The following is a 23787-nucleotide window of genomic DNA, read 5'->3' as shown; positions in this document are numbered from 1 at the left end:
AATGGGCTGTAAGGCGTCGCAAAACACTTACTTACAAAAAAAAGATGTATTTAGGCAATCGGCTCCAATTTGTCGTGTAAGAAGTCTCGTACACTAAGCGGCTGAGGGGCGGCAATAAACTCAGCAGTGTGTGTGTACTGGTAGCTCACAGTAGTAGTGAAGGATTGGCAGTATAAAACATGCAATAAAAGGTGTTTTGATGAAACTTGAGTCACCACAACCATGAAAGGTCCTTGAGCAATGCAACGGCAAACCCAAAATATCATGCAGTTTGTTGCAGCAGAATGCTAGATTAGCCATGGACGGACAAGAGACGCACACTCACTCACGGACCGCACAATTCTCCTGGCAAAGATAAACAATTAAGTAAAATCATAAAAGATGAGACTGATAGACAACTGCTAGTTCTAGGCAGTATTGTAGGTGTTCCATATGCATATGGAACACTTTGCAAGACTTTACAAGACCCACACATGTGTGGGTCTTGTGCACAGTTAGGAGCAGCTGGTAAGGATCTTACGGTTCTTAGGATCCATTTAGTGCCTTTTTTTGAAAACTAAGGACTTTTACATTCATTCTAAAATATAAAGGAGGGAATGTGTAGTTAAAGTCAAACAGGAGTTATATGCTATATTAACTCTGTTTAGGTTTTCTTAAAACTGAATTGTCTAGTTTCACAATGGCTGCTTTTGGTAGGCGAGTAAACAAAGCGTTACAGGAGTCAAAACGACTAGGAACAAAAGCGTGGACAAGCTTTTCTGCCTCTTGATGGCTCAGTAGAGGTCTCACTTCAGCTCTGTAGTGCAAATTATAAAAGGAAGTTTGAGTCAATTCATTAAAATGCTGTTTTGTACACGTAATGGTAATATTAGGTACAAATGTATTAATTTCCTCTTAACTGCCTGTTTTGGAACACACGTAACCTGTATCATCTTTACACTATATAGGCATCGAAAAGGTTTATCTACCGATATTATATATATTGTTCGTCTTTTGTAAATGGCTAAAAGAATACAGCCACGTGTGTCCTTTTCTTTGCAACCCATACTTTTAGACTGTCCTCTTTAAGATTTAGGATTATTGAGGTTGTGTCAAATCATGAAGGGACAATTCAATACTAAATCATTGAAGGTAGAAAACTGTTGTTGGAATTTTTCTGAACGGGTTACTGGCCACGCCCCCATCAGTGAGTCCCAGCAGGTGTTTCCCATCAGCGGTTGATGATAAAATACCTGTTTTGGTGCTTCTGATTAGGTTTTGACGAGCAGTACTATGTACATGCTTGAACCATCAACCCGTTGCAGACACACATAAGCAGATACCTAGTAGTCCGACATCACCACCACAAGTCAAACCGTGGCTCTTGCAGATACCCCGGACATATTTGACGCGTGTCCACTTAAAGAAGATGGAGGCGTTGTAGAGTGGCGGGGAACTACAAATAAAAAGTGGGAATTTTAGAAATACACTCAGGAAGGGCACTGCATTGAATCCACGTGTTTATTGCAAAGTTTGGCTCTGACGTCTGTTTTTTCTAAGGTACTTTGAACAAAACCTGCATATATATATATATATATATATATATATATATATATATATATGTATATGTATATGTGTATGTATACATATATATATGTATACATATATATATGTATATATATATGTATATATATATATATATATATATATATATATATATATATATATATATATGCGCGCCAGAGGGTCTGAGCGTGGCCTCATGGCATGAGACGAGAGGTATACACAGAGAAGTGGTAGCGATGGAGAAGCTAAATATAACCACATGCTTCGATTGAGGTCTGAGCATGATTGTTATCTCGGGGGTTGTTTTCTGTAGAGAATGAAATGTGCTGCTCGGAGAACGCTTTCACCTGAGGAGCAACCGGAACTGTTTAAAACACGATGTGCAAATGACAGATCTCTGGTCCTGTAACTCTGTGGGTTATGTCTAATAACAAAACATGTAATGGGTTCTCAGCTCTCTGTTGCCTCGTCTTAAAAACATGTAGATGTCTGTCGAATATAAACCTGGTTCAGCTTTTAGTCTCAGCTTTTGTTTTTAGCGGCTGGCCTTACAGTCTGTCTATCTCTGTTTGTACATTGAGAGCAACAGATAGTCAAAGTCCTTGATTGGGTTCACATACTTTGCCGATAAAGCAGATTTTGATTGCGATCCTATGAGTTAATTCATCTTGCGCTGCAGTTACAAGTTAATCCATATATCCAGAAAGTGTAACGAGGAAACGTCTCCCTCTTTTTCTTCCAGGTGCGTCTGAGGCGGAGGAGGAGACGCAACAAGAGAAACGGCCAACCGATAAGACAAACAAAAAGACAAAACCAGAGAAGAGGAAGAGTGTAACGGAGGAAACGGTTAAGCCCAAGAAGAAGAAGAAGAAGAAGACTGAACCGGTATAATAATAATATTACAAATATAATGCCCTTCCTGTGTAAAAGTAAAGTCTTTTATTTTTCCAGCACGCCTAGTTAGTAAAACCACAACGTGAAATTATCAGCAAGTAATTCTGTGAGATTGAATAGATATCAGGTCATGTGTCAAATTAATAGCACAAAACTTGCAATGTTGTGCGTCATTGTGAACATTGTGATGGATTGGTGTTTTTTAGAGCTGAAACAATTGGGCAATAAATAAGTGAATAGAATAATAGTTTGGACTCTTGGTTGGATGGATGATTGAACATATTTCGATTTTGACCTGAGGTTTATGCAAGATTATCCTCATCTGTGTTCTGTGTGTATTGTTTTCACAGAAAGAGTGTATTATTTCTCAGAAGAAAGACACGGAGGACGAAAAGTCAACAAAGCCCAAAAGAAAGAGGAAGGTGAGTCTGGTGACGCCTGCTTTTTTATTTTTTATGAGGGACAACAGTCACTGGGCTTTGTGAATATTACTTTACATGGCTGTGTTTCGTTTCCCAGAAGAAGACAATCACAGATGTCTTGTCCTCTTCGGAGCCCAAACCCGGCTCTCCGGCAGACCTGCAGGCCCTGGTGACGCATTACTTCTCGGACAAGCTCTCTGTGATCGAGCAGGAGGAGCTCAAATTGCTGGGTGAGTTTAAAGCCCCCCTTTTAACTGTGAAGTTCGGTCAATATCTGCTGATCTATTGATTCACTGAGGTCACGTCTGCATCTTCAGACTCCGGCTTCCTGTCCAGTAATGACCTGACGCACACCCTCTCCTCGTATCTGAAGCAGGGTGAGTGGCGTTCTAAACTTTAAAAGTCTCCTATTAGCCGTTGACTTTTGAACACTCACTTTTATTTCCTCTCTTTTTCATGCTAGTTTGTCCCAAGTGGTCGAAGATCCAAAAGCAGCACACAGAAAAGAGCTCCGTGGTTCTGCTCGTCGTCTGCAGCTCTGCCCTCCGAACCATCGAGCTCATCAAGTAAGTGATGCGCCGGAGGTGTTCCTTCAACTTCTTCTTTCATGACCTCTTTCCTTTTTACTCTCACGACTTTGTTCTGCCTTCTTCCCAGGCAGATGACCGCCTTCAAGGGTGAAGTCAAAGCTGTAAAACTTTTTGCAAAACACATCAAGGTAGTAGAGACGACACGTCGTTACGATGCATGCGACTTGTGTACAATTGCGAGTTTTGTCGGAAACAAAATGAACAGTTTTATTTGTGTACAGATTGAGGAGCAGGTGAAGCTGCTGCAAAAGGGCATCACCCACATAGGAGTCGGGACACCCGGCAGGATCAGCGCTCTTGTTGAGAAAGGTAGGCGTGGTCAAACCGGTGCTCCCCATTCAGAAGACCTCTAGTGCTTTGAAGCTGATCTGTGTGAACTCTTGTTTTTGTCCAGAGGGTTTGAGCTTGAAGGCGTTGAGATACGTGGTTCTGGACTGGAACTGGAGGGACCAGAAGCAGAGACGGATGGTGGACGTTCCTGAGGTGAGCTACTGCCCCCTGCTGGACGGAGACACTAGAAGGCTGCTGCTCTATTCATTTGCTGAGAGGAGAACGTTTTGTTTCTGTGTTTAACCTTTTCTCTGTGGTGGAATATAACTGAATACATTTACGCAATCACTTCAGTACAATTTTGAGGAACTTGTGCTTTACTGATTTTACATTATATGCTACTTTATACTTCTATAAGGCAAATATTGTACTTTTTACTTCACTACGTTTATTTGACTGATCAACTTACTAATTACCCTGCAGATTCAGATTGTCAATACTAATACTTGAAATAAACTAATAGATTCTGATGTATTATTATAGGTTAAGTCAGCTAGCAGTATACTGCTGAAACATTAATGTGACATACAAATTAATGAGGGAGTGTCATTTTTAATAAAAATGTTATTTAACTTCTTTTTTTTTCGCCTTATTAGACAAATCATTAGTCAAAGCAGAGTATCTTTTTTCTATACAATTCTGTGTTATACATTGTACGTGTGTGTCTATTTCAGGTCAAACTGGACTTCTTGAAGCTGCTGGAGAATGGCATCCTGACTAGTTGCAAAGAAGAAAAAGTCAAAATTGGACTATTTTAACATTGTTGATGAGCCAAAGGACGCCTTGATGTTTAAAGCTACAAATTGATGTTCCTCCCTCCATGCTGAGGGGCCTCATCCTGTTTGTTCTCCCTTTTGTGTCAGTGTGAAGTCTGCGCTGTGCTTTTACTATTCTCAGAGCCCATATCAAACGTGTGGTGTTGTTTGTTCGCTGTTGTTGTCCAGCGCGACGTCACAGTGTGACGGATTGAATAAACGGATTTAGAATGAAACCAGCATCCTTGTGTTTGTTTAGTTTGACCTTGGGAAGTCCCCCCCACTGCGAGTGTGAGGTCATCAGTTTACTTGCTCACGAGGAAGTCCCATTTATCATAACATCCTTTGATAAAGCATTTTAAAGCAGCGCGAAGGGGGGGGCAGAACCAACAGATTATCTCTGACGGCAAATTAGAATAAAGATAAATTGCACAATAAATACACGTCTGTGGCATTTTGATGTGAACAAACAGGAACCTGTGTTTTTTTCTCTCTGAAGAACGAAGCACAAAACATTGCATCACAAAGAAAAATGGAAGTAAGAAAAAAAGGGTAGTTAAGTAAAGGATTGTGGTTAATAAGTAACAGGCAGTAACCCCCGCCCTGCAAGGCCTGCTGGGAAATATTCTTGGCAAGCAGAGTCAGTGTGTCTGTGTGCAGGAAGATAACGCTGAAATAAAGAACAGGAAGAGAAGATAGAGCAGCGCCATCTCTGACACACTTTGTGGATCTCCAGCTGTCTCCAGTTCCTCTTCTGTCCAAGGCGAAGGTCCCGCTCATGGGCGAAACAAAGGGCAGGTTGGGGCCTTTGGCTCGGAGGCCAGACAACTCTGCCTTCAAGCAGCAGCGGCTACCTGCCTGGTCCCCCATGCTAACGGCCAACACGGTGCTGCCCTTCTTCTACTTTATGGCTTTGTTGTGCATGCTGCTGGGAGTATGGCTGCTGCTCACCGTGCAGAGCACACAGGAAATAAAAGTGAGTCTGTTTCTCAATATTCTCCCTCTCTCATTTAGTAGTTCTTTAACATGTAGAAATTTTTTGTTTGTAAAATGCATGAAGTATATGCATGTGAGAGATACAAATGGACTGAATACCCTCGTGGGTAATAAACAAAAAAAGGTGTGACAAAGAGGAAAGATCCAAGGTTATGTTTTGAGTTTCATAAACAGGAACAGTTTATTTGCTATCCTACTTTTTCCATTTACTCTCCCTTGTCCTTTCAGCTGGACTACACAGAGGCCGGGACATGTGCTGAATGTTTTGAAATGCGTAAAAATGTGAGCAAAGCAGCGCTAACCTGCAATTGCAAGGTGGAGTTTCACATTAAGAAAGCGTTCAAGGTAACAATCTCTAAAGTTTGACGACAGCGTGACAAAGCAGTCTTAACTTTGGGTCCACTTACAAGCTTTTTCTAGACACCCAAGTTATTCAAGTGTGGTTGAGTGCTCCATAAAGAAGCTTGGAAGAGAACTGTAGTTAAGATTGTTTTGTCGAACTATTATATCCCCCGGTGCCTTCATTTCTTTTGCAATGCTGTTAATCTGAAAGTCAAAGACAGAATTCATCTTAAGCACACACACGCTGCTGTTCCAGGGAGACGTCTTTTTCTACTACGGCCTCCAAAACTTCCATCAGAACCTCCGCAGATACATGGACTCCAGAGATGATGGACAGATGGTTGGAAGGAAGACGAAACTAAAGGTACTCTGCATTAGTTTGTGTTAATTTAACACAATAACATTGCGAGGACACTTTCTTTCCAAAGACCGAGTGAATGTGCAGATGGCTTGAAGGATCAGGTGTTTTACTTTAGTTAGAGACAATGTATTAACACTCTTTGACAGGTAAGTCCTGCATTTAAAATATTCCTCATGTATATGTAATAACGGTAGAGTGTACTTAGTGGAGGTGACACTACTTTTAACAACTTGATGTACTAATGGATATATTGTATAAAAACATCTTATTTTGTAAACTGGTTAAATATGTTGCATGTAAAACCTGAATCTGGAAAGTAATGTTTAGAAAGTAGTAACAAGTTGTATGTAATTATACATAAGTATAATAAAATCCCCAAATTACATTATTTGGTTAAATATATGTAGTCCTTGACTGCTGTGGTACTTATTGTCCCCGTTAATATTGTTTCCCGACTAGAACCCAAGTACATACTGCCAACCGTTCGCAAAAGACCAAAATGGACTCCCCATTGCCCCCTGTGGTGCTGTGGCCAACAGCATCTTCAACGGTAATCCCAGCTCATAACACACACCACTTATTATTATTATTATTATTATTATTATTATCTTCATTATCTTCATATCCATCCTCCACTTTCTGTCCTCACTGAACCCCCATCTGTTGCCCTAGACTCCTTCTCTCTGACCTACCACGACTCCAGAGGTCGAGCGGTTTCGGTCCCTCTGTTACGGCAAGGCATCACCTGGTATACGGACAAAAACATCAAGTACGGCAACCCGAAGGACGGCAACATGACACTCGCTCAGGTGTTCGAAGGTAAACGGGGACGAAAAGCGGAACGCGTTGGAATCGGTATCCTTCATCGCGTCTGATTTTGTGATTTTACGACCCAGGTACGGCGCGGCCTCTGTACTGGCAGAAGCCTGCGTATGACCTCGACCCCCTGGACCCAACCAACAACGGCTTCATCAACGACGACCTGATTGTCTGGATGAGAGAGGCGGCCTTCCCCAACTTCAAGAAGCTCTATGGGGTTTTATACCGAACCGAGACATCCTTTACTAAGGGTCTGCCTGCAGGGAATTACAGCGTGGACATCTCCTACAGTATCCTTTCACTGCCATCAGAGGGGTCTCTCTGATGGGAGGTTTAGCGTGGGTTCATGTATGTGTCTGATAGCTTCCTTTTTGTCTTATCTTGTTAGACACCAGCACATGGACGGGGGGTATTTTAGGACCACAGGACGGGTCATTTTCCCATTGAGCTTCCCTTTGTGATCACCTGTTTTCAGCCTTGACCTTTGCTTCCCAGACTTCCCTGTGCAGTACTTCCGAGGCAGAAAGGAAGTGGTGCTGACCACGCTGACCTGGTTTGGAGGTCAGAACCACTTCCTGCCGGTCGCTTACCTCGTAACCAGCTGCCTGATCCTACTCGTAGCCGTCGCCCTCACGGTGGCGTGGTGCAAGTTCGGAAAGAATGGGAGGAACATGGAGGAATGAAGGGTAACGCGTGGACTGGGACCCTGAGTGGTGGGGTGTGAGGGGGAAGTGACAATTGCCGTGCTTCTTTTTAGAGACAACAAATCTGAAATGACAAGGACTTTGATGCAAGCGGGTGATTGTTGGTTGAGAATGTTTTGACATTTGGAAAATTGCTTTGCCAGCTAAATGAACCACATATCAGGGCTTTTATTGTGACGTTTCTCTGACCAACTGATGGACTTCTTTACATGTTGATTTTACTTGAACATTTGCATTTTTCAAATACACACCATTTGTCATGTACTGTTAATATTTATTAACATAATATATTTATTCTAAATATTACATTAAGAATTTACAAAATCTATTCACTGAGGTGTTAAAGCTGTATTTGTCTTCAATTCAATGTGAAAAAGAACTACACTTTAATAACGTACAATACAGAACACCAACCGTCAGCGAAACCTGGTCATGCTCGTTGTAATTGTAATTTAGTTTAAGGTTTTTATAATTACAGCACAATGGTTAACCAGTGCAAATGCAAAAACAATAATCAGGCCTTGCATTAAGGTATGTCTGCACGCCAACATTCTGTTTATTAGGTATGTTTAGCATCTTAGCATAATAACATCTGCTGACAACCATGTGTACAATCCATTATGGCCTAACAGCTGAAGATTGCAATAAAACATTTTCTTTTAAAACTCTTTATTTCTCTATGTACAATCAGTGAGAGCCACATAAACACAATCCCTCTGTGACCAGGGAGCACCACAACTCCTCATGTAGATGGCCTTGGTTATTGAGCATAATCAGAGCTGGATTGGTGGCACAGCTGTGTGAATAACACCTCCAGGTTGCTATTCTGTAAAGTTATAAAGCAGCTTGTTCCGTTTTTCTCCATCTGCACTCATCTGCCTCTGAGTGTTTGGTCAGATTAGTACCACAGGTGGAGAGGAATGCAGTCCAACTGGTGCTCCAGACAAAGACCGAACACATCCTCCGATACAATCAGCCGCATCAAAAGGCAATAAAGGAACTCGACTAAACACAGGTCTGAAACATCGAAACAGCTCACCACACATACAGATACGAGGAAAGAACACTCAAATTAAAAAGGACAAATCAAACACCCATTTCAACACGAGACAATCACCATGAGGCACGAATAAAATCTATAAAAGTTCAGGACAAACAGGAAACGTTAAAACTATCAGCTGTAACAGATCAACCCATCTAACTCTTTTCTCTGTACCTTTTTTTTTTTTAACTAGGACATCAACTAACTAGGTTTTTAAAAACTTTTTTCACACATTAAGACTGTTTACTGTTTGTTTGGCTAAACTTGCGCTGTTGGCACAATTGTGAAAGGTGGTTTTGTTGAGAATCAATATTGCATATACATAGAAAAAGGCAACATTTGGTCTTTTATGACAGTATCTTCACTTTGTAAATCTCATTTGGATCGATCTCCCCGATTAGCCTTTTCAAGTTAAAACACTGTCTCTGACAAGGATAATTTTTTTATTTATTTTAAACCTACTCATTGTCCGGAAGGTGTCCACAACAGTGCAAACAACTCTTGGACTAATCAGTGATTGCGGTGGTGGGCTATTTCTTTTTTAACAAGAGTTTCTCCTCATCAGCAGGATGTAAAATAAAAAATAAATATCAGTAAATCATCTGAGAGTTTGAACAGGTTTGCAGTAAATGGGATTACTAGAACTGTACACAATTTCAAGTCATGCTTTTTAAACAAAGTAAGACAGAGACGTACCATGGAAAAGTCTTTCACCGTGGATGTGGGGTACTTAATGCAACATGCAGTTCATTCACGAGGAGAACCCTTTAGATTTGATGAATGCTACTCATCAAGGTACATTTCAGTTGGTTCACCATGTAACAGAAGAATAATGGAAATCACAGTTTCACAAAATACAAGAACTACTAAGATCACAGAACAGGGACAAAGTCTTTATCAAACAGTAGTCGGCGTTCTCCTTTTTCCATCCTCTCCCCCGTCTACGCCTCTCACACCTGGCACAAACACATTCATCTTTGTGGTTTCAGTGATAGGACTGTAATGGCACTACACAAGCAGGTTGTGGCCATGCAGAAACATTTAGGCAATACAGACATCTCCGGATGAATCTAAAGCTAAGGTAGTGTTCATTCAAGACTCAAGCCCGGGCTCACAGGTTCACACCTCCACCTCTAACAACCCTCCATCTTTGTCTGCTGGGTTGGCAGTGAGGGTGCAGATTATGTGCATCCAGACTCCTCAGCCCTTTCCCGTTGGCTTCTGAGTGCTACTCTGAGGTACCTGATAGGTCAGATCCTCAGTGGGCGTGACCTGTCCAGTGGCATTTTTAGGTGTGTCATAAGCCGACTGCCCCGATTGGCTGCTGTCTGTCCGTGGGAGCAGGGAGGCTGGCCCGGCACCCATGAAGCTACACACTGTGGCGGGCTGGCTCAGAGAGGAACCCCCTGATGGGTGGCAGCCCATGTCAACAACAATGGGCGTGGCGTATTCCGACCCCGTGGCTGGCAAGGGCTCCGCGTAGGCGTGGTACACGTCCGGCGAGATGGGAGCGTCGTACAGGTCGGGATCGGAGTATCCTGGGTCGGGGCCCTCGTCTGGTTTAAAGGTTGACCGGGCGCCTAACGTTGTGACACCGCTCACCAGGGGCTGAGCATATTCTGAAAATACAGCACGTCAAAGCTACCTAGTTCTAGAGAATTCTGCTGGAAACTTCTCAGTCACCAGCTACTAGCCTGCATGTCTAAAGGTTCTCTGTGGAGATTTAGTGACACAACGGAGCCAATGCAAAAACAGTGGGGTACAACATGCCTGGATTTCCCCCCCCATTCTGTATATGAACGTAGGTGGCTGTAATGTCCTATTAAAAAGAATAATAATACCTAAAGCTCATTTTAAAAAGCTCATTGCGCAACACTCAAAAATTGCAAGGTGGGAACTGCAACTCAACTCAACATTTTTGTTGCACCATAAGGATACTTGTATTTCTGTGATAAACACTGGTTTTAAATTAAGCTGTTTTTTGACAATTAAGTCCACAGGGCGCCTTATACGCCGCTGAAACCGCTCTACATCTCTGAAGACAACTTGTCTGCGTGCCGTGAATCAGTCAGAACACCTGGTTACTTGGGGCCGTCCCCATGTTGAACAGTATTTACCTGCAGGTTCGGCGTGGAGTCTGGGTACAGCGCCTCTCCCCGAAAGCCGGCCCACCTCACTGCTGCTGTACCGAACTGAATCCTCGGTCTCCACCATCTTGGAGGGCAGCAGCTGCTTCATGTTTTTCCACCAGTCTGCAGCATAAGCACAGTGAGAGAGCCACAGTGAGTTGCACAATCACGAAACACATACAGACGCATCAGCCTGCGCCGCAGACAGATCACGTACCTGTGCGGTCCCAGTGAGGGAGGTCGTATGTCCCTTCAGAGCTCTTTTTCCTACCAAGAGAGAAAAATAAAGTCAAACTAAAGCTTTCAAGGGGGATTTTTTTCTTCTTCTTTGCATGACAATGAGAGCACACACCTGTTCCTCCAGTGCCAAGCACAAACCACTATCAAGATGAGGGCAGTCAGAACCATGACCAACACAGGAACCAGAATTGCTGCCAGTGCCACATCTAGGAGCCAAAATACCACAATAAACATCAGAATGAGGATCAAACCTGCGTCTGTCTTTTTTATTTTTATTTAAATAAACTAAATCGGACGCACCTTTGCCAGTGTGAGGAGGCATAGTGGTGTTTCGAATGTCGGGGGTGTGTGTGGTTCCACCAAGGTGAGGGGGTCGTTTTGTGCCGGCAGGTGGAGTATGACGAAAGGGGGGTGACATCCTTGGCCTCTGCTCTGACTGCCGCCTCACTGTCAAAAACACAGCATTTTGAATTGAGCAGGAACTTATGAATCTCTTTTCACAGGACATTTGTATCGGTACAATTTTATTTTATTTTTTACCAACCTGTATCTGTAATTTGGCAGCCAACCAGCTCCAACTTGAGTGCGATTCTTTGGTGCCATAAAGTTGGATTTATCCTCACGAACCGGGCCTCAATTGGGGGAATGAAGTTATTCCTCACCTCATGCAGGTAGTTGATGTTGCCTTGGAAAATCTACCAGACAATGAGAACGAACTATTATTTAAGCCAGAGATTTGAACCAAACTATAGCCCAATATTAGTATTGTTAGGGGGAAAAATTCCAGCAGAGCAACTATTGTGCCAGAATGAACAAATGAACTATAAGCTGATTATTTTCCAACTTGGCAAGCCAACAACTTTCCTCTACACAAAGACTTTGAATACATGCAGGGAATATTCCAGGGTTACCTTTATTACGCAAAAATTGTAATCCCACTAATATTACCATTTACATGCATGTTAATGCCCCCATGATGTACGTCCTACGGCTGCATATCCACAAACCTGTTATCTTTTATAATGTTAGTGTGGGTGCAGAAATAGGGACTTTCCTTTTGGGCCTGAATCAGAAAATGCAACCTGTGGAGGCCTACATTTGGAATATCCATGCAGAATGTGCCGTTTATACGACCCATATCCAACTCACAATATTGTTCTCTCCTGAACAATAGTGGAATATACGTGTGCATGTCAACATGTGAGAATCCCAGCAGCTCCATCCCACCAGCCCGGCCACTAAATCCATATCCATTCAATATTAATGCCCAAGTGTCCTGCCTTGTCTATCACAGCACTTAACTCAAACCACTGACTGCGATCATTTCCTGCCATAAACATCTCTTAGTCAATACCAGTTGCTATGGAAACGGTCCAAGTATCTGCTCCTGCAGCCTTCTAAAGTGACATTTTTGTCCATTTGCACTAATTTGAAGAAGAAGGAAAACTAAAAGCCCATGATGTAATAGTGTAGGGTTTATTGATTTTGATGATTGTATTACCTTGTCTTGTGAAGAATTTGCTTCCCTGTAAATGGACCACTGCTGGCCGTTGTTACTGTACAGGACCCGGTATGCTGAAACGTAGTACTGGTATTCTCTTTCGGTGGAGCCGGTGGTTGTGATACCTGAATGAGAGGACAGTGAGAACAAGACGATTTGTGTTTTGTATTGCGACAAATGATCAATTTGACCAGATTGTGGCGATTAGAGAACTTTTTCCCTAGAGAAAAAGTCAGGTGATCACCAAAGCCAGAAGGATTTTTCCTCTGGGGACCATGAATGTCTGTACAAAATTCCTTGGCAATCCGCAGTGCCGTTTACAAGACTAAAACTGACCAGATGTGTGGCAACACCTGAAGGACGGTTTTACCGGGGAGCTTCATTCAAGGCATACAGTCAATTTGAAATAGAATGGTTTTAGTCATTTCAGCAAGTGTCTGTTTGTACATGACTGCATGTAGTTGTGTACCTGTGATCCTCTTCTCCTTCTTGAGATCGACCTGCAGCCACTGCTGCTGGTCGAGCTGATAGGATGCCCAGGGAAGCCCCGCCTTTTTAAGCCGCGCCCCCGATGGCGCCCACACGCTGTCCTGACCAAAGCTGGTTTTGTGCTCGAACACAGACGAAGCCGACAGCTGAGTGTCCGCAACACCAATGGACTCTAAACCAAGCCTTCGATAGCAGCCTGCAAGCACAGACACAATTATAATACATAATAGCGGGTAATTCTCACAGATTTTGGACAAACTAATAAAAATGACGGACATTACGGCAACATTTAGACTATTCCAAATTACAGATGCTGACTTTAATAATTTCATTTTCAAGACAAAAATATTACAGACCCTTCTGATAATTATGAATCAAAAGAAAACTCACCGTTAGTCCTGAAGGTGAAGAGGCTGTTGGACAAAGTTCCTCTGAGGAGAGAAGTGTAGGATTATAAACACATAGCTGAGTACATCTAAGACTTCTTACCAATAATCACTGAAAACTCCTTTAAAGTACTAACATAAACAAAAGGCAGTTAAATCACCACCTCAGAGTATTTCTTTTTTTATAATCTGATTTTCAACTATGTCTTTCCTAGTTGGTTTTTACAACTATTATCAAAGCGCCTTACCCAGTCGAAGTGACGTTGTTAGCCAGTGTAGCCTCGTAGTGAAGGATGCCTTTGCTGCTGACCACGCTGATCCTCCCTCCCACGCCGTTGGACACCACACCTGCATGGACGGCTGCCACACACACAGGAGAGGACTGCAGCGTGGAGAGGAAAGGAGAGACGGGATTAAGGGACGCTGGTTCTGCACCATTCCATTCCATCTAAACAATGCCGGTAGCTAAAGCCAATTTCCAGCACATCTGATGAACTGTAAAGGTTAGGCAACCTTTTTTTTTTTTGAGCACTGAAACGTAGATTTCACTCCTGTGAAATGTTCCACACAGTGTGACTCGTATTCGCAAAACGCCTAACTTTTTAAAGTGGTTGCCAGCCTCTTAACCAGGCATCAGCTTTTAGGTGGTGAAAAACTGAAAATATGGTTCTAATTTTTATTGTATTTTAAGTAATAAAGATACGGCACAGGTATGCATAGTATAATAATGAATATCCGTGAATGTCTGTGTTCTTTGGCCCATCAATGGGTGTGCCACCTCTTGCAGTCCCCGCCCCATGATGTCGTTGAGCTGCTCGTGGTCGTGTAGGATGTGCTACCTCGGACTAGTGAACTTGATGCGTCACTTATTAAGGCGTCATTTTCAGCTCAAGCATGCCTGGATACTTTGACTCCAAAGACTTTCCACCCCATAGTCAAATAACAATTAATTAACTTAAATTGATTAACAATCAATTTAGCGTCTCCACTGTCTCTGAAACAGACGCCTCTGTTCGGGCGATCACGCCCACCAACGCACACGCAGCAGCGTCTGGGTCTGCTTGTGACGGTAATATTTAAATATCACTCCTGCAACAAATATTCAAGTGTATATTTTGGGGTGCACATTTTGCCGTTTGATGAAGAATTGGTTGCCTGTTGCTCACGTCTTCATGTTTTTAAGACAGTTATTTGCTAATAGATAATGATCAGTATAAATCAGTGTCGGCCTAAAAATGTGTACGACTTTTAAATTGAGTTTCCCAAAAAAAGTATCACATATCCTTAACAAATTTGGCAAAAAGATTTTTTTTTGTGGAAGGAATCAAAAATGGTGGTGAGTGTCTGTCATGGAAATGCAGCCAAAGGTCCTTAAAAAGAAACTCTGAGCATTGTCTGTCAACGGCAACAGACAGTACTGCCTCACAGTGCGAGCACAGAGAACAGGCTCTTAACCTTCAGACCGTTGCAGATAAAAGGCTGATGAGTCAGCATGATGTCACTTCTCTGTAGAGAGGATACCCAGGGTCACCGCCGGTAATGATTCACTGCTGGCTGCATTCCTGTCCGAACCTGCTGCCACATCACTGGGAAATGGACAAAAGCACAGATTCCACTCTGGCCGTGAGCTCCTTCTTTACCGTGAACAACTGGCCGAGTGAGGTGGAATTTTATTACTGGAACAGACCCACTCTGGAATTCACAGCTGACAAGATTGTGGGAAAACACTTGTCACCCACTCAGCACATAATCACACACACGCAAATGAACAGCAGTCAAAATGCTGCCACCAGCAATCAACACCTGCCCTGTGACTCCTAAACTTCCCAAAAGCATGCGGCACATCCTAAAGAGCGCCGTACCAAACCACTAACACAAAGCTTTGCTCTGAAGCGCAGCACCCTGCCGCCAACAGAGGAAACCACACTAACACACACACAGACATATGATATGTGGGATGTGGAAATATAAAAACCAGTACATGGATCACAGTAAGAAACTCCAGATTAAAATACGAAGAAAAAAAAATAGAGAAAATGAGCTACAGGGTCTGGGTGGGGCAGAATGAAGTATGCCTCCACAGTCACTATCATATTACACACACACACACACACACACACACACACACACACACACACACACACACTGACTCACTCTCCAGCTTTTTGTCTCACACACTCAGCACACGGCCGAGCTCAGCGCCCTCTTGCAGCTGGACTGGATTAGAGGCTTATTATTTTCAGCCAAACTATTATCTCACCTCCCTTTCACCCGCTGACCCTGCCCCTCCTCTGTTCCTGTGGGGCACCTCACTCCCTGAAGCACCCCCTCCTCCCCTCCTCCACGCTCCTCCCTGTCCTCCCATTAAGCCGGCAACACCCCTCCCTCCCTCCCTCTTTCAACTAAACCCCCGAGTTCCGAGCATGAAGTCATCAACCAGAGACTCGGCGCCCATGACCTCACACGCTGCGGGGGGGTGCTGTGAGGTCATCAGTCCAGGACTCGCATACCATGGAGCAGAGGCCCGCTTACACAAGGAAGAAAAAGAGGAATCAAACGGAACGATGTGCAGACTCGCAGTAACAGTAATGGCTGGCGGCAAAGAGACAAGAAAACAAAAAAACAATGGGGCAGAGCCACGGGTCCATAAGTAAGTCTGGTGGATCCTGTGGGGCAACGGTGATCAAACAGCACAAGACCACAGGGCACCATGACTCACCTGGAAATGTGACGCCTAGGACGCCACAAAAAACACACAAAAAGTCCTCACCTCTCTGTATCCATTAGGTATAGTTCCAGAAATCTCCTCGTTGGATGTCAAGCAGCCAGCCGGACAGTATTTACTAAGAAGAAGAAAGAGACACACGCAATGAATATTGAACAGCGTGGTCACGGTACAAATATCCACACAAAGAAAATGTTGTTTACCTGAACTCTGCCTCTGGGAAATTAGTCCCTTTGTCCAGGCAGGTGATTAGATCTGCAAAAGGCAAACAAACAGTGTCATCACTGGTTCCTCTGCACGCTCTCCTGCTAACCCATCACCCCCTTTTTCTCTTCCCGTTTCTCTCGGGGGGGGGGGGGAACAATTTCCAAAGAGCAAACAAGTGACACATTCACACAGGCAAACGGATCAGAAAAACTCAATGACATCCTTCAGGGCTTTTTCATGGTAGAAACGGTTTATTTTAACCAAAAGACATGACCCTAAAACCCCAAGCCTAATGATTTCCTAAACTCATGGAGATTTCTGGCAAATTTCCCCCATGTGCAACGTGACTGAGCTCTACAGGGCGGCTGTGGATATTTTGTTGGTTTTCTCAGTTCAACCCAACGAAGTGATACAGCACAAAAAAGGTTTGTGTGTTCGACCAGCGCCTTTTAGCCACGAGGCCCACCGCGTATGCCCAACCGGATGCTGCGAGCCGCTGGGAACGCCGGCGCGTAAACCCCCCCCCTGTGGTGGTCAGTCTCAGTGAGTCTCCAACAGATAATATATAAAAAAAAAATGTTATCTGGGAAACCAACCAGTGACTCAGACTGACCATTCCTCTCCAACCACCGCAAGTCGCCATGATGACTGATTTACTTAGCTGTGCAAACTGTCCTCCCACGCCAGTCCGCATCGACACGAAACACACACTTCAGTTCTTTAAAGGGGAAGTCTAGTTTGGGGTCCGTTTGACGGCCTTGTTTGCCTTTCAGTGTGATTCGGTTGTACCGGGGCGACCACTCCGACAGAACCATTACTCTCCTGCACACACACGTCACTGCCCTCCTCTTATGGCTTCAATTATCAGTTTATCTGAAGAGTTTCCACATGACAAGGCACGGCCGGCTAAACTCTCAAGTACAGTCACAGCAACATTGGGATTGAAGAGAAAATGCTGTTCAGAATTGGTTTGGAGTTGCTACAGTATTCTTTCATCAGATGGATTATATGTATAACACCAGTTATCATTAACTACTTTGTTTTTAGTGCTAAAGCTCACATGCAGCAGAGAGATCTGTGGAAAATCGTAGAATTATATTGATGCTAATGGTTCTAAAACTATTTGTGGATCGACAGAAACAACTTTGATATACGTGATTATTTCTGCTGCCTGTTTTGTAATATTCTACAGTGTACAAACATCAAATAACGGGACGTTAAATTGGAACTCTCACTTAATCTCTGTTAACTAATGCTGTATGTAAAGCCTTGCTGAATATCAATTTACTGTTGGTGCTGCTTTATTATTGTTTTTAATAATACGACTGATCTAATATGAGCAGTTCCGCCTTTGGAACTTAAAATGGTCTCATTTAGTATTTTATTTCTGAATAAGGGATGATAAGTTGAGATGGTAAATGCATTACAGTGATCATAGACGGCAGAACACGGTGTAACTCTGACAGCATCAGGTCAGACCTGTGAAACAGTGTTGAAAGCGATACAGAAACGTTACTAGGTTCGACCTGGTAACGTTGCCATCGGCACTTCTACTTCAAAGTGACTTGACAGCCATGAGACCAGCATGTTACATTGCCATCAGATCAACTGAAAGGGGGGGCATGTCTAAAAGGGGCTTGTTAACACACTTCCTCTGTAATGACATCACATTAGAGAAAGGTTAAACAGCTTCTAACAGACGGGGAGTCTTAATATAAAACCACAAGCTATTATTGCTTTCCATTTCTCTCAATCACTCACTTCCTCTTGCCCCTGTTCCTGTTTTCTTAAATGTCATGCTGTCCACATTCTCCTATCCCTGCTAGCCATCTTCTACCAGCCACACTCCGTCACAACTAAAAACCACAAATACAGAACTGATAAAACACACTTGGACATGGAGGGCTGTAAAACTGCAATGTGAGCAGACTCAGACGGTTGAGCCGATAGAAACACATCTGCTGGTGCCACTCGTCTGTTCTCACACTAAAGGGGAAAACACACGTTCATTTGAGACGATGCCCACTGGCATGATGACCCCTGCACACAGCAGCTGGACTTCCAGAGATGTGGCCGATCAGACTAAACGACTCGCAGCGGATCCGCTCTTTATCTCTGCGTTTAAATAAACTCTTCAAATGGTGAGCAAACGCCACGTCGTAAATGTTCTTCTCATTTAGCCTCCAGCACTGTTGTCGCAGAGCTGCAGACACAGTTCCCCATTCAACTCAAGTCATCTTTGACTGTTACCCTCTTCTTTTTTTCTTCTTCTTCTATTTATGAGCTGCACACACTGTTTGCCAACGGGATAATTGGAAATGTTCATCATTTTTCTTTGCTTCAGTAATATAGGTTTGCCCCGACATGCAATAGCAGCGCCACTGGACACAACACATTCACTAAATAGAAAACAGCATTTTTTCAATAAAAGACACATGTTGCATTTCCTGAAATGTGGTTTAGAGATCCTCAAGGGTCCGATCCAAAAAATAACTGCAACCCAACACGCATAAAACCTAATTTTCAAAAGGACCCCTAATCCAATGGAACCGGGCAGACACAAATTTACCCAAAAATAAATCAGACCTGAACACTAATGCGGCCAACACGAACAGAGAAGTTTACAGTTAACGCTCTCCATGTCAACTTAAAAAACACATTTTGTCAGCCACAGCCAAAAGCAGCACGGCTCCCCACTGTTCTTCCAGCCTGAATTATCTCCCCCACTAATGGATGCATTGGTACTGCAGTCTGTACAGACATTCATGGTCCCCAGATGAGTACTTTGGTGATGATGAACTTTTTCTCTATTGCCACCAGCAGGAATCAAAATATTACTTTGTGCAAGACTTCAACCTCAGCTGTGAACACATTAGCCCACTAACAAGTTAAATAAAGATAGTTAACAATACCTGCTCTGTTTTAGCTAAACTTGATTAAATACTTTGCCAGCCAAATCAAATTGTTTACAGGTTATTCAACCTTTGTTTCTTTCTAATGATTTTATTCCTCGGCATTGTGGAGGTTGAGATTTTGACCGGTTTCACCTACAGTCTATGGGTTTCGCTCGTTGTCTTTTTTTTCATTTTGTTTGCACGCCCTCCGGCGTTTGAGAATAACGCATCAAACAGTGCGTTGAGTATGAACGCCTCTGCACATGCTCGGAGCTCAGGCTACGGTGACAAGCGCGAGTGCCGATAAAGCTTTACCTGTGTGTTCGGTAGTAGAGTAGGACAGGTAGAAGCCACGTCCGGTGTGATGGGTCCCACTCATGAACTGGACAGTGACCTGGTTTCCAGTGGACTCAATCAGCTCTTTGACCTTCATACTTAAGCCGCAGTACTTCACTGTAAAACAACACAGGAGGACCAGGACAGAGAAGAGATTTGTGTTGGTCAAACAAGCTGGTTTAGTTTAACAAATTAAACCGCAAATCTAAGGAAACAAAAGCCAATACAATACACATTAGTGCTGAAGGAATCTATGTTTATTGGATGTAACTAGCTGGGCGAGAGAAAACATACAAAACCTATTGATCTACTATTTAGCTTCATTTTCATTACCAGCAACTCTCATTGGAAGCAAGCCCTGCAGTCCTCTGGCGTGAGAACAATTGTTACTGTCGGCTTAATCACGTGGCCGACGTCGTTCACTGCGATTACATGCACTTCAGTAACCTGGTATTGTCGGCAGCTTGATTTCTTGATAATTGTGCAAACAAATACTTTGATACTGGCAGGATCACAGTGCAAAGCTTAGCTTGGGCTTTGTATCCAATATTTTCACTGCAAAAAATAAATAATCATCCTGCTCCAAGGGATCAAAAAGTTTTGCGAGTACGGTAATGGGCTTATAACTGCACAGTCTGACTAATGCTGACAATTTAACTATATGTTAAGTATCTCTTCAGGCTGCAGTAATTTCTCTTTTTTCCCCCTCTTTTTTTAAATCATTGCTGGGTTCATAGAAAAGTTGGTTTTCTGACAGAGCCTCATTTCAACTGTGCATGCAAACATAGACAGAGAAGAAGCTAATGAGACGCATACAGATTGGGAGAGGGCTTTGGGCTAGCTTGGCTCCTTTCTTCATTTGACCAGCCCACAAGCTTCTGATGCTGTGCGCTGGCGCCTTAACTTGTGACTAGACGGTGTGTTTAAAGTGTGAAGGAACTATTGCTTGAATCAGTCCAGCATCCGCGTGTCACTCTCACCAATCTCACTCCTCTCAGATCCAATGCCGTTGTAGAGGCGGAGGTAGTTGACCTGGCAGTTGCTGTTTTCGAAGTCCAGTTCGGCGAAGAGAAAGTGGACCCTGTTGCCACGGGGCACGCTGATCTCCCACTCGCACACCGTGTTGTTGGGATATGTCCCCGGGTAACCCAGAGAGGACAGAGTCCCACTGCTGGGGCCAAGTACACTCGGGCCACAGCCATCACCTGCAGGACAACAAACACATAGTTTCAGGGGGGAAAGGACACAAAACTGACTGGTTCAAGTCTGGCCTTCTATCGACTGATTGTTGAATCACGTTTTGTTTTGTTTGCTCATAGATTTCTCTTTGTTTGGGCTTTATGCATCTCTAGAAAAATGTAAAACCAACCAAATAATTGGCTGAGACAAATGTGACCAGCTGTTGTTTCAAGGCAGCGCCGTCTGTCGTGTGTAGGTGGGGCGCTGTCCGTAGTACTTAACGAGAGCGGAGACCCATAGACGGGCAGAACGTGGTTATCCTGCTTTCTTTTCGGGATTGTAAATGGAACTTTGAGCCATCGTTCTATTTCCCTCGTTGCAGCGGTCTACAGACCGATGGGGAACGACAGTCAACAAGAGAGAAAGACAAGAGAGCGTCATCGAGAGCGCTGCAAGCTGCAAACAGACGTTTCTACACTCCTCCCCCTTCTGATTTTGATGGAGAATTGTTAATATATTTGACATATAGCGTGTTCTCTTACGGGAGTGCTCTGATTTAAATCGTGTTTGAGACAGAAGCCATACGTTGTTGTTATTTAGCCTTTCTGAGGCCATCGTCAAAGTGCAATTTTGTTGATGAGTTATTTACACAGCCTAAGAGGACTGGTTTAAAGCAGATGAGGCTTTTTCACATTTTTAATCAACTGTATTATTGATAGGCTGATCACCAACAAATGCTCCTTCGGTTTGCTGCTTTTGATAAACTACAGCGCACAGCTGTTAAGGAAATTACTAGGCCTTCCTTTGTTAGAGTAAACCTACGGTTGTAACACATGTTAAACTATTCATGTCTTCTAAACTGAATTCCCCAAACAGACCAACTCAATGCAAATGTATCGGGTTTCATTAGATTTGGTAATAAGAAAAATATACCCACCTTTATCTAAAGTATCTCTCTTTTATTGTATTTTCCCACGGAGACTACAATAGGTTGAGAGGGCTCTACTTCAGAGCACATATGCATGTTTTTGTACATCTATAAATCAGCAGCACTAGTTCCCTTCAGCACACAGAAAGAGATTAGGCAGTGCAATAAAGACAAACATATCTGTATTGTTTCTCTCACACAGCTTTGTACATTTGGGGATTTGTTTGTGTTTCTTCACACAGGTATTACAGTACAGTATAAATGTCAACATTGAGGTAACATATCCAAAACATCTGGCTGTGCTGCAGAGAAGACAAACTGAGGGAATCATTCAACTTAAGATATAGCGATGATCAATTTTATTTTTGTCAGTTAAAAACCCCACACACTTTAAACCCAAGACGATTTAACGCATCTCAAATTCAAGTCCACAAAAATGGCCTCAGACTTTTTAAGGATAGGTTTGTTTTCGTGTCCTCGGAGCTGTCAGAAACGTGAGCGTGGACTCTTGTGATAACACTCAGTCACGCCTCGTGGTGCTAAGTGGATGTTCTGTGAGCCCGGAGTTACGCAAGAGCCTCTCAGTGAACACTATCCAGATGAACGGGACAAAAACAAAAGCTGCTTCCCTCAACTCTTGACTCTCACAAATACTGAACTGCTGCATTGCATTCAGCAGGAGTTCAGATGACCTTCCTGAAGTCACCCCTCATGCTCAGAGATCAGAATACAACTTAAATACCACCCCACTGTTTCACCATCAGACCTACTCAGAAGATTAAGGTCATCACACGTAGAACAACTCGCGTTTTTAAAGTTCATGTGAAATCCAGAGTCGTGACAAACCGTGTCCACGTGCTTCCAGAGAGATACCCCCACTGCTAACGACACCCCACCCCCAATCTCTGGCCACCTGAGGTTGGCTGTGGGCTCTCAAAGGAAAACCTACTAAATATTCTTCTTTGGGTCCAACAGTGTCGAGTAAACCGACCGCAGTCACAACACGCTGGGCTGGCTGTGAGTGCAGGATTAAAGTTCACGGTGTACCGGGTATAAAGTGAGCTACCTGGCACGAGAAACAAGGCCACAAGCTCCTAAATGTGCTGTTGTCTTCGTACACAGAGACCTTACACCCGGACTCCGTTTAAAAAACAAGCAATTAAACAACAACAAAAAAGGTAGCTAGCTTATCGGGGAAAGCCCAAAAAGTGACTTTAAACGTTTAACAAAGCATTATAAACTACACGTTGATTCGGTAAGCAACTAGCACAGCAAGCAGTCTTTATTACATTACAAACGCGTTTTCTTGTTTCTCTCCAGAACCAGTTCGCCTGGTTTCGCTACAGCCGTCTTTCACCGCAACGGGCGGCGTAAAGCCAGCGGCCATGTAAGGTACGGGGCTGTTTTTCTAAAGTTTGGGAGGACAATAACGATGTGCCGTTGCCTCGAACACACCTCGAAACAGCCCAAAAAAAGCTCCGCGTTCACACTTTTTATTTTTTCATTTTTACAACCAGCATGGCCGCGCGTCGCCGCGGTCGTCACGCTCCTCCAGTTGTCACCGCAGCTGCGGGGCACCAACCTTTCTGCGCGGCACAGCCCTCCGCGGTGAGGATGATGAGGATCGACAGGACGAGACCCCCGGCCCCTGTCGGCTCCCTGCCCACCATTACCGCTCTGCCCATAGCAGCCTGCAGTCCGAATGCATGGTAGTGCTCGCTTCTGGACCAGCTGCACCGCTTCAACCTGCACCGCGGTGTTGGAGGGGACACGCGTCAAAATACTAACGCTCGAGAGCGACTCCGCGCGTGGTTTTCGTCCCGATGTTGTCTTTTGCGTGGTCGTTTTTTTACACTCCAGTGGTTAGCGACACTCACTGTGGAGGTAACTGCTCCTCACACACACATACAGATACACACACGTCCAAGCTGTGCGAGCTACTTCCTCCACCGAGGCTCCACCCCCTGATCTGG

The 23787-nt window shown here is 43.7% G+C and overlaps 3 protein-coding genes across 3 annotated transcripts in view; 2 read left to right on the top strand and 1 right to left on the bottom strand.

Moving 5' to 3' along the window:
* The window catches only part of cmss1 (cms1 ribosomal small subunit homolog), a 28544-nt gene extending 23792 nt beyond the window's left edge, over window positions 1-4752 (top strand). Inside the window, exons 2-10 of the mRNA XM_079230649.1 lie at window positions 2288-2430; window positions 2790-2861; window positions 2959-3091; window positions 3179-3238; window positions 3325-3427; window positions 3519-3579; window positions 3673-3760; window positions 3846-3934; window positions 4456-4752. Of these exons, the coding sequence (XP_079086775.1) occupies window positions 2288-2430; window positions 2790-2861; window positions 2959-3091; window positions 3179-3238; window positions 3325-3427; window positions 3519-3579; window positions 3673-3760; window positions 3846-3934; window positions 4456-4539 (833 nt within the window). The 3' untranslated portion in view covers window positions 4540-4752. The remainder of the gene's footprint in view (window positions 1-2287; window positions 2431-2789; window positions 2862-2958; window positions 3092-3178; window positions 3239-3324; window positions 3428-3518; window positions 3580-3672; window positions 3761-3845; window positions 3935-4455) is intronic.
* A 562-nt stretch (window positions 4753-5314) lies between these two features.
* Window positions 5315-8428, top strand: tmem30c (transmembrane protein 30C; the record flags this gene model as incomplete). The annotated part of the gene is made up of 7 exons (XM_079230694.1): window positions 5315-5512; window positions 5761-5877; window positions 6131-6238; window positions 6695-6785; window positions 6908-7054; window positions 7132-7344; window positions 7550-8428. 7 exons carry the CDS (start codon window positions 5315-5317, stop codon window positions 7735-7737), a joined length of 1062 nt encoding a protein of 353 aa, XP_079086820.1. The 3' UTR covers window positions 7738-8428.
* A 421-nt stretch (window positions 8429-8849) lies between these two features.
* Window positions 8850-23525, bottom strand: dcbld2 (discoidin, CUB and LCCL domain containing 2). Its single transcript, XM_079230697.1, has 15 exons — window positions 23397-23525; window positions 20688-20912; window positions 19687-19824; window positions 16474-16525; window positions 16316-16388; window positions 13794-13927; window positions 13550-13590; window positions 13140-13355; window positions 12671-12795; window positions 11714-11864; window positions 11470-11616; window positions 11282-11375; window positions 11147-11196; window positions 10918-11052; window positions 8850-10419 (listed from the first exon to the last, which is right to left on the bottom strand). The coding sequence occupies exons 1-15, from the start codon at window positions 23497-23499 to the stop codon at window positions 10001-10003; spliced, it is 2103 nt and encodes a 700-aa protein (XP_079086823.1). The 5' UTR covers window positions 23500-23525; the 3' UTR covers window positions 8850-10000.
* Window positions 23526-23787: the final 262 nt, after the last annotated feature.

The sequence above is a fragment of the Taurulus bubalis genome (assembly GCF_910589615.1).
Source record: "Taurulus bubalis genome assembly, chromosome: 15".
Classification (NCBI taxonomy): Eukaryota; Metazoa; Chordata; class Actinopteri; order Perciformes; family Cottidae; genus Taurulus; species Taurulus bubalis.
The sequence above is the reverse complement of the archived record's forward strand: the minus strand, read 5'-3'. Positions and strand labels throughout refer to the sequence as shown.